The following is a 19,074-nucleotide window of genomic DNA, read 5'->3' on the forward strand; positions in this document are numbered from 1 at the left end:
AGTTTAACTTTTGCTCAGATTAACAAGTACAAACTGAGACGTTACCAAGCTTTAATTGGGTCTTTTTTTTAGGGGATTGGAAGGTATCGAAGGAGTCACTCACGGTAATTCGTGCAAGTCACGCCCACGTCAAACCATTGCCATTAGAAGGGCGCATTGGATTGTGGGAAAGTCAATGTTCATCAGCACAAATGCCGCACATGCGCAGCGCGACAACCACCGCTCTTTAAGACCCAATGAAGTATCTAGCCAAACACGACATAAGTCATAATTATTGAGACTGCATGGACACTTTCATTATTCAGATGGATACTTTGTTGAAGGCCTTTACACGTGCGGTTAAATTTAGTCTTACAAATCAAAACATTTCATTTTTCCCGATAATAGCATTTTTTTTAAATGTATACAAGACCATTATTCTACACAAACAACTCTATGAGTATCGACATGATTCCTTGTACTACATTGTTATGTTGCTGTAAGGATTGTCCAAGTTTAAATGACATAATAATCAATAATATTATCACTCACACTTGATAGTGGTGACTGGTATGCATTAGGGGCCGATCATTTGAAATTATGGGAGTGTCGGAAGATTTGTTGAATAACAAATTTGCAAGCGAGGCACCGAGAGAAAACACTTGTATGCACATCCAAGAATAATACAAATTTACAAATAAGACAGTGCAAAAAAAATTCGCTAATCGCACTCTTCTACCCACCCCCGCTATGATTTTAAATGGTTTGCCCCTTATTTATCATTCAAAACTTCAGGCGCTAGTATGCCATTATTTCGATGTACTCGCCTTTCGCGTAAGTTTGAGCATATTAGGAGGAACGTGGTTTCAAATTGCTCACTACATTCTCTACAATTCTTTGTACCTAGCGCCCTCTGTCGTTGGGAATGTCTGTATCAGTGAATTGTAAATCGGGCAAATGAATAAGCGAATTTAGACATATGTTCTACCAACAGAACTACACCACGAAGATAATTTTGAAAAAAAATACAACATGCTATTATGATCCTATTGTCTTGTAGAATATGTTACACTTTATTTCCGTCACCAAAAGCTAAGTAATTAATACAACAGATCTCAGACAACTTATTAGTCGTCTGAGAACAGATATATGTCCAGTAAAACCACAGTGCCCAGATTTACCTCATTCTACAGATAATTTACCACCCACAATTCCATAGAGTCCACAATAATAGACAATTTACTGTTCACAGTGAAATCTCGCATATTGCGTGAAAGACGCCGACCGAACGCCTGCTGAATTTGATTTTGAACAATTTGATTTTGAATCATTGATTTTTGAGAGGAATGTTGAAGTTAGATACCCTTACTTCATCAAAATTTACCAACAATACTTAACTTTAATGGATTTTAATATGAGAAGTGGATTATTTGCAATTTATCATCCAGGATATTTACACTATGTAACAGTGAAATTTATTATGACCAAATACTTTAGCCATGAATCCTCTTTTTATGAGTAATTGTTTATGGTAGCTATTTGTAAGGATTTACCGTTTAATTTAGGCGCGATGCATTGAGTTACCACCTACTTCATATAATCAGTGGAAACAATCTAACTAACTTGTTTGTATTAAAGCGGAAGGGTCGTTACCTGCGCACGCGCGGGAATTCACCAAAAATGGTCATTGAATATGTCAACCAGATCGTGTGCCAAATGTCCACAATAAAGAACTGTGGGAATTGTTAAGAAGAATAGGTTCAAGTTCAGGAATGGAAGAATAAACCGCGTATGGACTGCAAGAGATGACTTTATTGAACGAACTGAAGAAGAGACGTTTCGTCTCCTATTTATATACTCAAAGTAAATATTGGCCTTGTACTTGACTAGTTACAATGGATATGGCCTTGTACATGATTGGCGAAAAGATAAACGAGTTGATTGGTTGAAATCAAAACAATCTCATTGGCTGGCTAATTCTCAGTCAGAATCCTAAATTGTTATCAAGCTCAATTTTCCAACAAGCTCTAGTTATATCATCGACCCTATGGTTACATGGTAAATGTCTATATCTGAATCTAGATTATAGTTATGCATTTTTAATGAGGTCACATTCATTGTTGATCAAATCATATTCAATAAAGCACTATTTGAATGTCTCTATCTGCAATAGTGCTTCAGCTAACGGTTATGCATTTTTAATGTGGTCACATGACCATATACAGTTATTAAATATGTTGATCAGATAATGAGGCCAATGTCTTCAAAAACAAAACACTGGTTGAATATCTGCAAAAGTGCTCCGATATAATAAAATTTTTAATGTGGTCACATGACCACTATAACACTGTGTGAATATCTCTATTTGCAATAGTGCTCCTGATACAACTCTGTATGAATGTACAATTGAATTGATGCTTATGACCACTATATATATATCCCCCCCCCCTACCAACCCTGCAAGGAAAATTTTGATCATGAGTGTTGTGTTTATGTTGTTATATCACTCTTGGTCATGTGACAGATTGTCATGGCGATGTGTTTATTCATGTAACTCCACATTTGGGCTTTTGTCTCTATCGCGAAAATAATCACCAAATTTTTTTTAAGGATACCAGTGTAACAATTGTTTTCACATGGCTAATTAGTAATAACCTGTTTGGGTTTGGGTATATGTAGATTAATAATTTTTGTGTGAAGCATTTTTGTACTTATAGCTTTTTAATTTGGAAGGTGAAGTGGAGACACGAATTGTAATAAAATTGAGCAAGATAAATCGACCAATCATAGTTAATTGCATAAGTAACCGCAACAGCTACACATATAGTCAGCATCTTATAAACCATACTCAGCATTCATTCTCGTTACAATTGAAAACCTATATCACGACAATCTGCAAAAAACACAAAATAAATTCACAAATTATTTTGCCCGGTTGCCGTTAGCAGAAGGGTAATCAAATGCTTTATTCTGTGCTTTGTTGTATAGTCTGGCAGACATGGTTGCTATCCTCAATTTAGAGTCAATACAAAATATTTTAATGGATTTGTGAAATCTGCATGATGATATGTCTGCCTGCTAATTTGCATAAATCTAAAATGGCCGCCATGATACATGTACCTCTATAAATAAATTTTGTTTAGGGATTTGAGAAGCAACATCCCTAAAACTAATCAAGCAACCATCTCAACACTCCATATTTGCATAAATACACTTTATTTGCATAATCCAAGATAGGCGCCATATTATTAGAATGGTATTTTTCATATAATTGTCCAATGGTTGCTTGTACAAATGTACATTGTATGTAACAGGACTGCATGACTATCTTCCTCCCATCATCATGGCATTGTAGCAATTGTTCGTGCTATCCCAGCATCAACCAGGCCCTGTCAAACACAAGCACCAGCAGACCTCAACCAAAATTCCCCAAAGTCAATGTTTACAATGACATTGCCTATATGACAATGCAAAGCAATATTTTTGGTTCATTCATTAAATCATTTAGACTACTTTAAAAATATTTAAAAATCTGAATCACAGAATTAATTTTTTAATAAAAACCACTGTTTTTCTACGAGCTGCAAACTCTTAACAAGTTCCCGTGTATTAATATTCATATTTTCAATGTCCGCTAGTAATCTGCTGACAAGGCTGTGTAACTTTGCGGGCACATCACCCGGTAATAATGGATTGAAAAATAATTTATATGCTTGAATGAGGTTGCGGGCTGTATTCATTCCTTGGCAGTGAAAATCGCGACACACGATATCTGCAAAATAAACAAACGTAAATTATTCATATATCAGTGGAGGACATGTTTACATGTAAATAAAAACAGTGTACACATACACTACACGTCAAAAGTATTGTCCATACGTCAACATTTTATACTAATTTGCATATTTTTCGGATCAATATAAATTCTCTCCTATATACTGCATGTAACTCAGGACAAATCTGTATTTACACTTACCCGCCATATTCTGTTTTCCTTCTATAACACACGGCATATCATTGCACTCAGGTTCTACACTTGATACGTCGTCCAAATCAATCAATTTAATAACATTATCAATCATAACAAACTGTTGGTATTTGAAATCCACTATCTGTAAACTTCCCAGTGGTGAGTTTGCCAGGTATTCCAGTAAACTTGCGATAGATTGACAAATCTGTAAGAGGAATGATACTGATAAATATTCATTTCGTGAACCGCATTCTGACCAATAGCACGACAACAACTCATCGCCAAACTCAGACAATCAATCTGTTGCCAGATGCTAATAATTTTATTGATATAAGCTGTGTATAAAGTCGAAAAAGACATGGCTTTGACATTTATTTATTTCATCATTAAATAAAAATGCTAGCCTCAACTCTAGTCATAACCAATTATATTGGACGTCGGTTGTCAATTTGCCTTCTACATGACCTCTGAACGTCACATATCCTCACACTTTCTGGTAGTAATGTATTCTTGTTGTCCCAATATCAATAATTTCAAATAAACCTTAATTGTTGCAGGATTAAAAATGTTCTAGAACTTGAATAACAACTGCTTGAATTGAAATTAAAAAATTTCTATTGAATGGGACCACCTGATTACTTCATTTGCTAGATATTAAATTTCAAAAGAGCATCTCTTACAGAAGTACAAATAAGCCAAATCTTGCATTGATCTAGTTTGACCACCTCTGCTACAGTTACATAAGCACTAATGCTACTAATAGAGCAAATACAGTAGTAGAAAATGGCAACTCTCAGATGATATCTACCTTGATGTTTATTGTTATTGATAAGATATTAAAGTAATTACACCCTTGAGTCTTTCTGTTTTTCTCACTAACCTCTATTGGTATTTACAATCATGGTACTTTAAAACATGTCTTTTTCGCAAGCATGTCTTGTTTAGCGAGTTTAGCGAGAACTGATTCGCTAATTCAAGATGTCGCTAATGACTCTATTATAAATTCAAAATAGCCAAGGCTTGGGGATTTGTATACAGTAATCTGGGACATACAAATCTGGGGCGCTTCCTATTACACTTGACAGTTTTTCTTTTTTATGGAGGTGATAACTGTGCATTTGTTTTGGCAAGCGACAGACAAGTATTGTGAAAACAGGAAATCAACAATGACAAAAAAGATTCGCTAAATCAACATTTCGCTATTACGTCATTTTACCACAATTCGCTGAAATTGCATGTCGCTTTTTCAACATGTTTTACAGTATATTACCATAGATTTATTCACTAAAACATTATTTTAATTTTAATAACTTTCTAATAATTCAGCAACCTCCAAAATTAATTACGCCCCTAAGGTCCAATTAGGAAAGAATGAAGGGGCTGTAGGTGATAAGTTCAAATATCTTGGAGGTGTAGACAGTTTTTTGTGGTCTTACCTTGAACCTTTTTATCCATGGCAACTTTTTCAACCAATTACATTCCACTGGTCTTCCCAATTCCTGAACTGACGTGACACCACGTAGATGAATAGCCGGGCTCGGTTTTTCACTTTTTACACACAAGCCTAGCAATTTCCCAATATTTGGATGCTTTAGTTCATGCAACATAAGCGCTTCTTTTAAAATGTTATAATTTGAGAGTAAAAAACAGTCTTCCTCTTTTTTATATTTTCCTGACTTCAAACAATCTTGAACGTTCTTCACAACAGGTGATGCACTTTTCACCGCAACATGGGTTGTGCCGTATACCCCTTCTTGTACTAACTTACTAAAACCCTGACCAATCGCACTGTCAATAATTTCTATAGTCTTTAATTCTCGACAGCCCCACATATTGTGACCTCCATTTGAGAGACGATTCTCGGCCTGCTCGCTTACCAGGTACCTTCCCATCCATTGGTCACGTTTCTCTGATGACATCACGTGAATCTGATGAGTCAAATTATTTGTCAGCATCTGAATTTTCTGTCGCAGGTAATCCCGCTCAGCTACGGTATCAGAGATGTCACGGTTCAACTTCGCAATAATGCTCTGTAGGTAGGAAACCTTTTCTCGTTGCTGGGTGGTCATTTCATTCATAAGAAATGTTGGTAGTTGTTTATGCACAATAAATATGAAATAGAGAGTTATTATAAGAGGCACTGTCAGCAATATCATGATAGATGACATTCTACTTCGGTGCGGTAACCACATTATATAAAATAAAGACATGACAATAATCTCACCAATCATTCACCTATAAAAAACAAAGAAATATACATAAATGTAAGAATGAAAAAAAAGAAAACAATTTCCTGATCAATGCTTGAGCTGCTTTCTGTTTTTTTTTTTATAAAAAATGACCTTTTATTTTGATTTTTCATAAACCTGAAATTCTCTATCATATACTTTTTAAAATTTTTTATTTTAAGCTACAAAACACATATTTTTAACTGATGTTCGTGATAAACAGAAATATGAAAATTGGGAGGGGGGCAAACCGACCATAGATTATAGACTAGTCTTGTTATCTGGGGAGTCAAACTAACTAAATAAAAATGATATATCCCAGTATTTCAATTAGCTTGGATTTCTAAAAAAATTAATTTCAGCATCTAAAATAATGCAATTGGGATAAAAAAAAATAATTCTACTCTGCATGAATTATTACAAAGTATTACAACACTAGTAGCCAGTCTTGTAGAAATGTCACACAAAAGAAATGTAACGACAAGTTTACAATCTCTTGCACCTCATTCTTAGTAAATTCCTTGGACTACTATTTCAAACTCAAAGTTGGGCAGACTTGTCTAATACACAATGTCATGCGTGATAGTAAGGGGTTGGCTTATTTGGAAACTTGGGGTGGGAAGTTGTTAAAAAAATAGACAAATAGACAATTAATGAAGTAAAACAAAAATCCTCCATGCGTGAACACATTATAAAATGGACTGACAACTGTATAATGTGAAATATTGGAAAACATAATATAAAAAGTTCTCGTCAGAAATATTTGAATTGAATATTTGTCGAAAATGTTTCTAGCTGGCCCTACCCCGGTTTCAAATGGGCATATCAGAGCAGTTCCATGATTAGATGTACATATACATTTACATTGGATATACATGACTGTATACCCATTTGATCGTAACATTCATTTATGAAGTATGTGCCTGATTACAAACACAATTTATATGGCGCACACGAGATCTGTGAAAATGTAGTATGTGTGTCGCCTTGGCAACAAATTAAACTTCAATAACATACTAAATACGCTAGTAAATCGTGGTATACGTACCAATGTGTCCTCGTGTTTTCATTTTGGCGTCCTTGTTCGTATTATTGATGGCCACCTAAGTTACTTGAAATAACGTTGTTCAGCAAGAGTTAATCATTTTAAGTACAAACATTAAAATATACCGCATGTCAAACTAGCGTGATATATCATCCATGTGTGTAGAATAGTCTCATAAGTACTTACTGATTATCTCAACACTCAAAGTAAAAATTGATGATATTTATAAATTCGATCACTTAGAGGTGCTCATTGGAGTAAATATTTTTCGAACACACGAGGATTTTGGAAAGACGTGTTTATCAGTTCCGCGTAAGAAAACGGACGAAAATGAATGCGCCACCGACGTTTGAAACGTTCTTACTGTTTGAAGGGGAGAAGAAGTGAGTATTTTATGTAATTGTGTAATTTATTAACGATTTACATCATGGTAGTTCTTGTACACGACTGCGACTGTATGGCTGGAACGTCATGCGTTCTTCAACTCAAGTTAATTCATTGTGAATACTTCGTTCGTTTCGTCGCCGCTGCGTATGGCGAAGGTTACGATGCTGTACACATATCTTATCTCAAGTATTTTGCTTTCTGTACAAACTCTTGAAGACCTTATTAAACCGATTGATCATTCTGACTTTGTTCACTAATCAGACACAAGTGTATACGAAAGAAAACGTCTGTTGAACATTGATGGCGCTATACATTCTGCCTCTACCATCTTCTACAGCCAAAGTTCGTTTATTCGGCCATTGCCTCATCACTACACCTTGGCAGATGCTATATATAACTTCAATCTGTTAATTTTTTTCTCCTTTTTTTCACTGTATTACACTAAAAAAATACTCCTTTAAAATACATCCACCTTGAAATGCTCTCTGTATAATATGAACAGCCAGCACATGTAAACAGCAGCTATATTTACGGTATATCTCTGGGATAAGAACCGATTTATTATTATTCAATGCTTTCGATGTTCATTTCACACACTTCTAAATAACACTATTTTGGATTGATAAGTAATAAGTGATAAGTAATTCTTTAATGAGATGTCAAAACGTGTTGTCACTAATATTGACATTTAATGCAGTTGAAAATGGGGACTTTATATGGACTGACCTTCGTGAGTGTGTCCGGACCTATATCTTAGACATGCCTGGACCAATCACATTCAAACTTTACACATACATCATACATACTATTATACAATATGCACATTAATTTGTTTCATGATCTGATTCAAGATGGCTGAATGGTGGCCATTTTTGTGCTAAAATATCATCAAAATCGAGCATTTATGGATGGATATTATTCAAACTTGGTACATACGTTATGGGACATTATGGGACCCTTGATACAAGTCATTTTATTTTTCAGATTGAATTGAAAGGGCCACCTGGTGGTCATTTTGTTTTAATGAATGCAGTTCTAGTGCCATATCTCTGACTTGTTGTGACTGATTATGTTCAAATTTTATATATTCATTATACATCAGTGTTCTCCCCAGCATTCAATTTTTTCATTGTTCATCCTGTGAACTGTATTACGAAATATCATGACATAGATATATTGGTTTGACTATCTGATTCAAAATGGCCAAATGGCAGCCATTTTTTGTTAAAAAAAATCATCAAAAATCAAGCATTTCTGGCATTCCAGAACTGGATCTTTGCATTTATGGATGGATTTTGTTCAAACTTGGTACATACATTAGAGATTATGGATTCCTGATGGTTGTCATTTTATTTTTTAGATTGAATTCAAAATGGCTGACTGGAGGCCATTTTGTTTAAATGAATGCGCTTCTAGAGCCATATCTGATATGCTTTGACTGATTATGTTCAAATTTAATATATATGTTTTACATCTTGTTATAGATATTCAAAATGGTTTACTGGTGACCATTTTGTTTTAATTAATGCTGTTGCAGAACAATATTTCTCAATATGGACAAGTACTCGTTTGAGTACAATCTATTTAATGTTAAAAAATCATCATAATCAAGCATCATCTTCTGGATCCATCTTCTGGCTTGTTTATGTTCCAACTATATTACTATAAACAAAACTATATATCCTAAATTTGATTTCACCAGCATATTGTAAATACCCATTAGTGATTTGATTTGATATATATTATTTTTGTAGAATTGTTATCACAAAAGACACAAAGGTGCCTAATGCTGCCATGTTTACAGTGAACAAAGAAGACCACACACTGGGAAATCTTTTAAGAAGGTATTTTGTTCTTTTTATGACTTTTTGCATGTGGATTATATTGTACTTTACACCATATGAATTTGTTTTTAATTTGTATGAAATATGCACGTTTTGGCCATTCTGTGAATGTTTTGAACATCCAAATCAATAGAATAAACGGCCAATGTCAATAAAGTAGCCAATATGTTAAAAATTAATTAAGTACTGGCAAATCAAACTCTATATTGGTATGTCTCTAATTACCGGTAGTGCTTTTTAGCTCTGTCGTCGACTTTGTTAAGCGAAGCTTATCATATAAGTGATTGCTCGTCAGCATCTGCGTACATTTTTTTTCCTTCTTCCTTTATAGCTCCGCTGTTGACAAAGTCGAGCGGAGCTTGTAGTATTACATGTACTGATTGCTCATCGCTGTCGTCGACTTTACATTTTCGACTTCTTCTTAAAAACCACAAACTGTGTAGCTGTGAAACTTTCTAGGAAGGTACCTTGGGCGGTTCTCTCTCAGATTTGTTCATTTCGTGTGGATATGTTCAATTGTTATATTTATAGCGAATATTTTTGTCATTTTTGGTCAAAAATGCTATTTTCGACTTCTTCTTGAAAACCGCCAGCCCAAATGCTTTGATACTTGGTATGTAGGTACCTTGGGTGGACCTCTCTCATATTTGTTCATTTTGTGATGCTATCTTTTAATCTCTAATTTTGATGAATATTTTTGTTCTTTTTTGGTAAAAAGTGATATTTTTGGCTTCTTGTTAAAAACCACAAGTCTAATTGCTTTGATATTATATATACTACATAGGTACAACACCAGAAATCGATTTCATATTTCAAAATCTCACACTCGCTCTTTTAAATATCGCGAAGTTACATTTTGTACAGCTACTAATAATATTGTATAATTTTATCTTACTACTTTGTTAATTCATATTTTACCCCATTTATGCATTTTATCGTTTTGTTTCGGACAGCTATGTTATTGTAATTTTTGTTATTGTAATTTTTGACTCCCGTATGCGAAGCACAAAAGGGAGTCTTTGCAGTTACCCTGTCTGTATGTCTGTATGTCTGTCTGTATGTCTGTATGTATGTATGTATGTCACTTTTTTTGTTCCACCGTTATCTCAAGAACCACTAATCAAATTTTGGTGAAACTTGGTACATAGATGCTCTGGGATAATGCGCAGAGCTGATTAGGTTTTGGTAAAAATCTATGAATATTAATTACCTAATTTGCATGATAATTAGCTGATTTTTAGCTGTTCCAAGACTGTTCCACAGATATCTGAAGAACCACTCATTGGATTTTGATGAAACTTGGCACATGGATGCTCTGAACTAGTGCGCATATTTGATTAGTTTTGGGTAAAAATCTATGAATATTAATTACCTAATTTGAATGATAATTAACTGATTTCAAGCTATTCCATGACTGGTCCACTGATATTTGAAGAACCACTCATTGGATTTTGATGAAACTTGGCACATAGATGCTCTGAACTAATGCGCAGATTTGATTAGTTTTGGGTAAAAATCTGTTTATATTATTAATTACCTAATTTACATAATGATTAATGAATTTTTGGCTTTTCCACTGATATCTCAAGTACTAATCATAACATTTCAATAAAACTTGGTACATAGATGTCATATGACACTGCACAGACCTGATAGTTTTTAGGGTAATATCAGTACATATTAATTACCTAATTTGCATAATTAAATTTCAGGTTTTGATATTTCGAGTAATAATGATCACGTCTCAATGAAACTTGGTACATAGTTACTTGAGGACTGTGCAGAGACCTAATTAGTTTTGGGTAAATATTTGTGCATATTAATCACCTTATTAGCATAATTAGTTAATTTTCAACTTTTCACCTGATATCTCAAGTACTAATCATCACATTTCAATGAGACTTGCGACATAGATATTCTAGGACTATGCAGAGACCTGATTAATTTTGGGATAAATAATTGTGCCTATTAATTACCTAATTTGCATAATTAGTTAATTTTTTGCTGTCCTATGGCTGTTGCACTGATGTCTAAAAACCACTCATTGGATTTCAACGAAACTTTTCAAGAGTACCTGTCACATTTCAATGAACCTAGGACTATACACCATATTAGTTTTTGGTAAATATTTGTGCTTCTTAATCACCTAATTAACATAATTAATTAATACTGTATATCTCAAGTATTGATCATCACATTTGAATAAAACTTGGTACATAAAATGGTCTAGGACAATAGACAGCCTGATTAATTTTGGGTTAAAATCTGTTCATATTAATTCTCTAATTAGCATAATGATTAATATTTTTTTGGTTCTAATCACATTTCAATGAAACTTGGTACATTGTGCAGACCTTATTAGTTTTACACTTAAATCTGTTCATTACCTTATTTGCATAATTAATTTTCTGCGTTTCCATCAACATCTCAAGTTCAAGTACTGTATACCTTGGAACAATTTGATAACATTCACGTCTGTCTGACGCTTAAATTAGAATGACGCCTATTTGAGAACATATACGGTAATTTTGAATTAATTTTTAATGTGTCTCCAATACTCTCAGCACACAGGAGTTCTTTCTAAGCTTTCTTTGATATCATATTATTTCGTAGTTATTTTATTTTATACCCTATTTATGCATTTCTTTATTGTGTTCTCGTCATTTTTGCAGTGGAATATTTAATTCTTCTTAAATTATCTAATTTTAATGAATATTTTTGATAAAAAGTTATATTTTCAAATTTTTTTTGAAAACAGCAAGTCTGATAGGTTTAATACTATACATATTGTTCATTTTCTGATGATATCTTCAGTTCTTTAATTGAAATGTGCATTGCTAACAGCGAAGCTATCTCAGCCGACAGGCTGCTAGTTTGACTTCTTGAAAACTACAAGCCTGATTGCTTTGATACTTAGTGTACATGTACCTTGAGTGGATCTCTCTTACTGTCTTTGATTTGTTTATTTCATGATTACATGTATTAATTTTCTAATTTTGGATCATTTAGTGTACATTTTTGGTCTCGACAGCCCTAAAAACCTAATACTATAGATAACAACATAAAAAATCCATCAAGTTTTCACATTTTCTCTGGACACTAACAGAATATTAGCACTAAACACGAAAGAAATTTAAATCGTTTAAAGTAGGATTTAGATCATGTTATAATCCGAAAAAAAGTATTAGTAAAGTATTAGAGAAGTATTAAAAGGGCAATTTTCATGTGACAGTACATGTAGATGGGGATTTATTATAAATTGATAATATTGTTATGATTGTGGACAAACTGATTTAATGAGATAATGAACATACAAATCATCACAATATTTGAATAAATAGTACGTGCCTCTAAGTGCATGTCCATTGTTACATTGGCTGTGGTTTGGCTAGGGAAGCCATTTTCCCCACAAGTCTGCGAATTTCTTTCCATCATTGACAGATTTACTACCATGTACAGGTATCCGTTAATGCGTTGTAATTGATGAAGCTGTTTTCAATTGTCATTTAAAATTTATAAAATTATCACTATTTAATATAAAAATATATATGCCTTCATGAAATTCACTGTAATACTAAAACTTTAAATTCCCATCAAATAGTTTTATCATTAAATAGATTATATTTGTGTTTACAGTCAGCTGCTAAAAGATCCACAAGTCTTGTTCGCTGGTTACAAAGTACCACATCCGTTAGAGTTTAAATTTGTTTTACGAGTACAGACTACACCAGATTACAGTCCACAAGAGGCATTTACTAACGCTATTACAGATCTCATCAGTGAAGTGTCGCTTTTAGAAGAAAGATTTAAGGTACATGCTAGAAAAATATTAAGCCATATTTGCTCTATTAGAAGTACATCTAATAATTCACATAATTGAATGTTATCTCTGAAAGGGAGACTGTTTTGGTTCTTGTCTCAACTTGAAGTTGTCATCTCAAAATGTTTAGTGCATCTAATGAAGCAAATATGGGTTAGGTTTTTCACATATCGACAGATAACACATGTTCTTACAAAAATGATAGAGGTGTGTTTATGGTAAAAGTAAGTTTTATTTATCATGCATTATCATGCATACATTTAAAACAAAAGGTAACACCTCACAGTGAACGAAAAATCACCTATTCTCTGTTGCTCTTTTAAAATGGATTTAAAAATGCACAGTGAGTGTTTTCTTATGTTTCTAGTGCTTTGTGTTCACTTCAATTAATCTTGTGATTTGTAAGCAACTATTTTGAACATTTTTTTTTTCTGTGCATCCTATTCCCAAGTGCATTTCAAACAGCGCCCACTTGATAATATTTGATAATAAAAAAGTTGTACAAACTAAACAAAGGATAATGCATACAAGTCACTTTTTTTCAACTCAAACCTTTTTTCTGATAACATCATCCTCCACCTTAGCTAGGCAATCTCTTGTCAGATCATGTACTTTTACAATGACTTGACCTGAGAAGAGTTAAATGTTCACCTGTTAATGCTTATCTACTCTTATTCCTACAGGTTGCTGTCAGAGAGAAAAAAGAAGGGCTGGAATAAACATTACTTTTAACTTCAAGACAGTGTGTGAATTTCCTACAAAAACATGTATATAGGACATCCCGTAGTCAGTTTGACAAAGTTGAAAACTTGACGGGGTGATAGAATGGATTCTGCACATGAGCTTACCAATGTATGTGCATTTTAACGATACAACACTGAATTCTACACATTGACAGTACGACTGGCATTGTATTGTTTAGTACCAACTCCTATTGATGTGTTAGCAAGCTTGTGTCTATCTAACACCCCCTTGCCATTCATTTCTGTGATCTGCCTTCGCCAACAACTGTGGTATCTACTGATGAACATTGCTGATAGTGTGTGTACGAGTGTTGAAAACTTTGGTTTTTCATTGGTATTACCACCAGTGGTACCCTCTATAGAATTAATGTTGTAGAGCTTCAGAGTCAAAATGGAATAACCCCAAATAATGTTGAGTCAGCTTGTTCGGCCTTCTAAAAAAAATAATAAAATTGTATGTACCAGTAGCTGCATAGGTGACTTAAGGCACAGACGAAAATGTTGTGGAATCTAATTTCATTAATTTCTACTTATTTGTTTATAAACAACTTTTTCAACTTGCAAACAATATCATTGTACGATTTCTGCTGCATCGATGACACACCAGTGGATTCGCATAACTAGCCACAGCAAATCTTTGTGTCATTTGCCTGTCATATCAGCATAGAGGTGCACACTTATCACCAAACTGTGTGTGATTAAATTTAGCAGATAGGATGTTCCAGATATATTCTCTAGGTTTTACTATCACTGATTTTAAAAAGGATTCAATTGTTAACTTTGCTTATTCACTGGGGCAAATCAGTGCATTTTATACCTAAATATAGCCTAGTACAAACGTACAAAGGCTGAATTTCTTGAAAGGAAAATTTTCTCTTATTTTCATAACTATAATTTTGAAAATTGTCACCATACTTATCTGCCAAAACAAAATTGATCTAAAGTTATTTCAGAAGATTTAACTGTGCTGTTAAACCTTTTCATTCAAACTATTCAAAAATAATAAGTATTTGTTGCTTATTTTAGCTGGAATTAATTTTCTGTGTTTTGTATGAAATTTATTTTTCACTGATTTTTGACAAGGTGAATATAATTTATAATGAAAGGTATATTCGCTGGATTTTATTTTTCGCTGAAAATGAATTCTAAACAAAAAAACGTATCTTACAGTACATGTATTTACTGTCTTCAAATGCTGTCATGTTTAATGCATTATAATTGTGAATCATGACAATTGTGAGAAAATAATAGGAATTGAAAAAAAAAACTCTTGTCTGCGACCTTTGATACAATGTATTATTTACAGTTCATGCCACAAAGAAAAGCGTAAAGTGTATTTTCAGCCATGGAAGGTAGAAGATTTGTTTCCCTCCATGATTAAAACAAACACAACACTCTGAAAATTTGAAAATGTACAGTGCTCACTCTCCATGAATGCTGTGATATTTCATGGTACTCCTTTCATGGTATAAAAAGGAGAAGCAATTCAAGAACTATAGGTTAAAGGGGACATTAAGTTACTGTACAGTAATAAATATGTATAACCATGTATTCTGCTTCCATGTGATTTTGAAGTCAAAATAAATTCAGTGTTTCTCGGTTCTGTTCTAAAACAGTACAACTTTGTTTTTACTACTACTACTACTTAGGACCCTTAGTGCCCTGGCTGGCACATGGGGCTGTCGCTAGGGTCCTCCAGGAGTTCCAGTCTGCTGCATTCTGTCTTGTCACCCAGGTGAGGCCAAGGTCTCGAAGCTCCTTTTCTGTCAAACGTCTCCAGGTCTCATCGGGTCGTCCTCATCTCCTCTTTCCTTGGAGCTTCCAGGTAAGGGCCATTCTGGGGAGGGCATTCTTAGCACATGTCCTAAACAGCGCCATCTCCTCTCCCTAACAACTTCTGAAAGTTTTGTCTGCTCAGCCCATTCCAGCAAGTCCATATTGCTGATGGTGTTTGGGCAATATACACCTTTATTCCTCCTCAGACAGTTTGTTTGGAAGGTGTCCAATTTCATAGAGATCCTCTGGGTAATCTTCCAAGACTCGCACCCGTAAAGCAGCACATTCAGAACATTGTTTCTGAAGATCTGTAGCTTTGTGATGTGGCTCAGCTTTCTGGACCTCCAGAGACACTCCAGAGAAATCCAAGTACTTGGTTGGCCTTGGACACCTTGGCATCGACATCTTCTTCACTGTCTCCATCAGCGGACATCTTGCTGCCAAAGTAGATGAATTCAGATACCTCTTTCACTAGTTGGTTGTTGATGGTGAGTGGTTGGGTGTTTTTTGGATTTAGCTTCATGAGTTTCGTCTCTGGGATGTTGATGCAGAGTCCCAATTTTCCTGCAACTGGTGTGAGCCTGTTTGCCTTCTCCTGCTGGTTGATGTGTCGGCAGGTGAGAAGTCCCACATCATTGGTGAAGTCAAAGTCCTCTAGCGTCAATGTTAGCATCCATTGGATTCCAGTTCTCTGTCAATCTGTTGCCTTCATTAGCCAATCCATAGCCAGTATAAACAGGAATGGGGACTACGTCTTTGCTGCACTAATAAAAGGGTATATTTTTCAGGGAATTATTGTATGCTATTCTAAAAAATTCTATTTGGTTAAAGATTTCTCATTGGTCGTTTTTCACGCTGAAAGCCTGCAATGAAATGAAACACGGCCGACATTCGAGGTTGTGAATTTAAAAATATATTCAAATGATTAGTGGTCTTGTCACCATAGTAAACCATATATGGAATATTGCTGCATTAGTAATGGACACCATCATACAGCTTACTACAACTCCAATTTTCTGGTTCATTCACCTCCATACATAACCAATTTGATCAAGTGTTAGTGCACCTTGGACACTCTGTGTGTTAACTGTATGCAACATAATCAAAGTCAGTTTTATTACACAAATTTTATTTCATCACCAGAAGCAATTGCAATTTACAAAATATACAAAGAGAAATCAGATATCAATCACTTAAAATAAAAAACACTGCATAGCAATACCCAACTGGTTTACATAATACCAGTCTATAATGGATGGAATTGTCACATAAATATCATTAAAATCTATATTCATAACATCTGGTGATAAAAGATTGTTATTCTACATACGTTAGTTGAGTTTAAATGTACCAGTAAAATTGGCAGTATAGTATATAGTACGGTCGAACTAAGGGGTCAAACATTTAAAATTATTGGGGGGGGGGGGGGGGTGATAACAGTGCAATTATTTTTCACAATGTCCCTGTATGGAATTTGTTTTTAAACAAATCAAGAGTTCAAATCGTCAACCTCTAATTTCATACAGTATGTACACTAGTCTTAAGTGTAATATGTCAGATAGGTATAGAAATTATTATTATATATCTGGCAGCAAGTTTGAGGGTCTTTCTTATTTAGAAAATGTGTGTCATATTCAAACTCTTCACATAGAGTGCATTCCTAAATTAGAATCGCCTAACGAGGCACAAATACATTCATATGAGTATATCTCTCAACATTACAAGTAGGAAAAGATATATATGCCCAATAATGATTTGTTATCACCAAAATACTGTCAGTGTTAAAAAAGGCATTACTAGATCACATATACCTTTGCTATGCATCAGTGGATATAATCACTGTAGTGCTTTTGTGCATACTTTGTGTTATTCTGTGCACGTTTCATACCTGCAGCTATCAAGTTTTCTCTGACCAGTAGTATAAACAGAATGCCATGTATGCTAGTTGCTAACCATGGAAGAATTTGATTTTGGAGACAGAAAAGATAGTGGTTGTTATCCTATGCATGAAAACAAATGCAATGATGAGGAGAACAATAAACCATTTCCTTCACAGATTCGCTCATTTCTAGAAATGTTTCGAGTTCTCAATCACGAAATCTTTATTGCTTGTTACCATAATTGCATGTCCCTATCTCCTTGATGTTTTAAAATTCACAAAATGACGAAACTTGTGTGACCAACCACAGCAGAAGATATGTAAACAATGTATGGTATGATATACATGTATATTTTGTCATCAACACTGCAAACTGGCAAGAAAAACTGACTATCATCCACTGTTTATGAGTGTATTTGGATGTAGATTACGTGTATTTATACAGTCGGATGGAATGAACCTTATAAAGCAGTGCTGGGAACATGATATAAGGGTGTTTGAGGGGAATAAATGTCATGATATCACTAAATGCATGTTAAATGGTCCCAGTGATATTTGCGCTTTTCCTGGAATTTGCTAAAATCTATCACTCGCATAATTAGAGTTTACATTATTTAAAAAACATGCATCCTATTTTGTTGACATCAGACTTTTGTAACAGTGTATGCATTACATGCGAGCACTTAAATAACATGCAGATATAGTCAGTAAACCACTCAGGAATTGTAATTGTAATGTATCATGTCAGCAATTGATTGAAACTGGACTCATTTCTGTGTAGATCCAGCGTCTAAGGACTTAAGTAGTTTTGCACAATGTTGTTTCACTACAGTCGTACTGTTCCTCCCACCGCTGCGAGCTGAGAACACGCTTCCTGGAGTACTGGCTCCAGACAGACGAATATTAGCCATATTGAGATTGGAGAGCTTATCCACAGCATGTAGACCTTTTAGTACCTACAGGAAAAAAAGTGAAATGTAGAAGTACAATGTAATTTGACTGGTGGGATGAGCCATATTTGTAGATGCAGGGCAAAATAGGTTTTAATGGTTTGAACAGTACTGGAAAGTGTATACAATTTAGTGGAAGTCCACACATTGCAACAAAATACTTTGTATCTATCAAGCAGTTGAAAAATCACATCAAATTTTTAGTTGATTACAACCAATATAATGCAAATCACCAGCGTCTCACTACAAAAACTTATTTCTGGTAATTACATAAATAAGTACATGTATCTCATAATTTTGTTTTCACACAGATTGGGAATGTTTCAGTTGAACATACATTTCTGTTTTTTGTGTACTTTGTACCTTGCCCATAATGATAATGAAGTGACGAGGTACAAGGATTAACATGCAAGTTATGTGGACGTAAAAATACACAAAAGCAGTATGAATACA

General features: G+C 34.3%; 3 protein-coding genes across 3 annotated transcripts in view; 1 reads left to right on the forward strand and 2 right to left on the reverse strand.

Annotated features, from left to right (window-relative positions):
* Positions 1-3,178: 3,178 nt before the first annotated feature.
* Positions 3,179-7,285, reverse strand: LOC102806241 (extracellular tyrosine-protein kinase PKDCC-like). Its single transcript, XM_085491559.1, has 4 exons — positions 7,226-7,285; positions 5,386-6,184; positions 3,956-4,154; positions 3,179-3,751 (listed from the first exon to the last, which is right to left on the reverse strand). Exons 2-4 carry the CDS (start codon positions 6,178-6,180, stop codon positions 3,525-3,527), a joined length of 1,221 nt encoding a protein of 406 aa, XP_085347685.1. The 5' UTR covers positions 6,181-6,184; positions 7,226-7,285; the 3' UTR covers positions 3,179-3,524.
* A 193-nt stretch (positions 7,286-7,478) lies between these two features.
* On the forward strand, positions 7,479-14,011 carry LOC100374275 (DNA-directed RNA polymerase II subunit RPB11-a). Its single transcript, XM_085491218.1, has 4 exons — positions 7,479-7,605; positions 9,364-9,453; positions 13,090-13,264; positions 13,957-14,011. The coding sequence occupies exons 1-4, from the start codon at positions 7,553-7,555 to the stop codon at positions 13,990-13,992; spliced, it is 354 nt and encodes a 117-aa protein (XP_085347344.1). The 5' UTR covers positions 7,479-7,552; the 3' UTR covers positions 13,993-14,011.
* A 2,889-nt stretch (positions 14,012-16,900) lies between these two features.
* LOC100372921 (serine/threonine-protein kinase 36-like) overlaps positions 16,901-19,074 on the reverse strand; it is a 30,147-nt gene continuing 27,973 nt past the window's right edge. Inside the window, exon 30 of the mRNA XM_085491219.1 lies at positions 16,901-18,627. Coding sequence (XP_085347345.1) covers positions 18,439-18,627 — 189 coding nt within the window. The 3' untranslated portion in view covers positions 16,901-18,438. The remainder of the gene's footprint in view (positions 18,628-19,074) is intronic.

This window comes from Saccoglossus kowalevskii, chromosome 16 (genome assembly GCF_978046115.1).
Source record: "Saccoglossus kowalevskii chromosome 16, keSacKowa6.1, whole genome shotgun sequence".
Taxonomy (NCBI): Eukaryota; Metazoa; Hemichordata; class Enteropneusta; family Harrimaniidae; genus Saccoglossus; species Saccoglossus kowalevskii.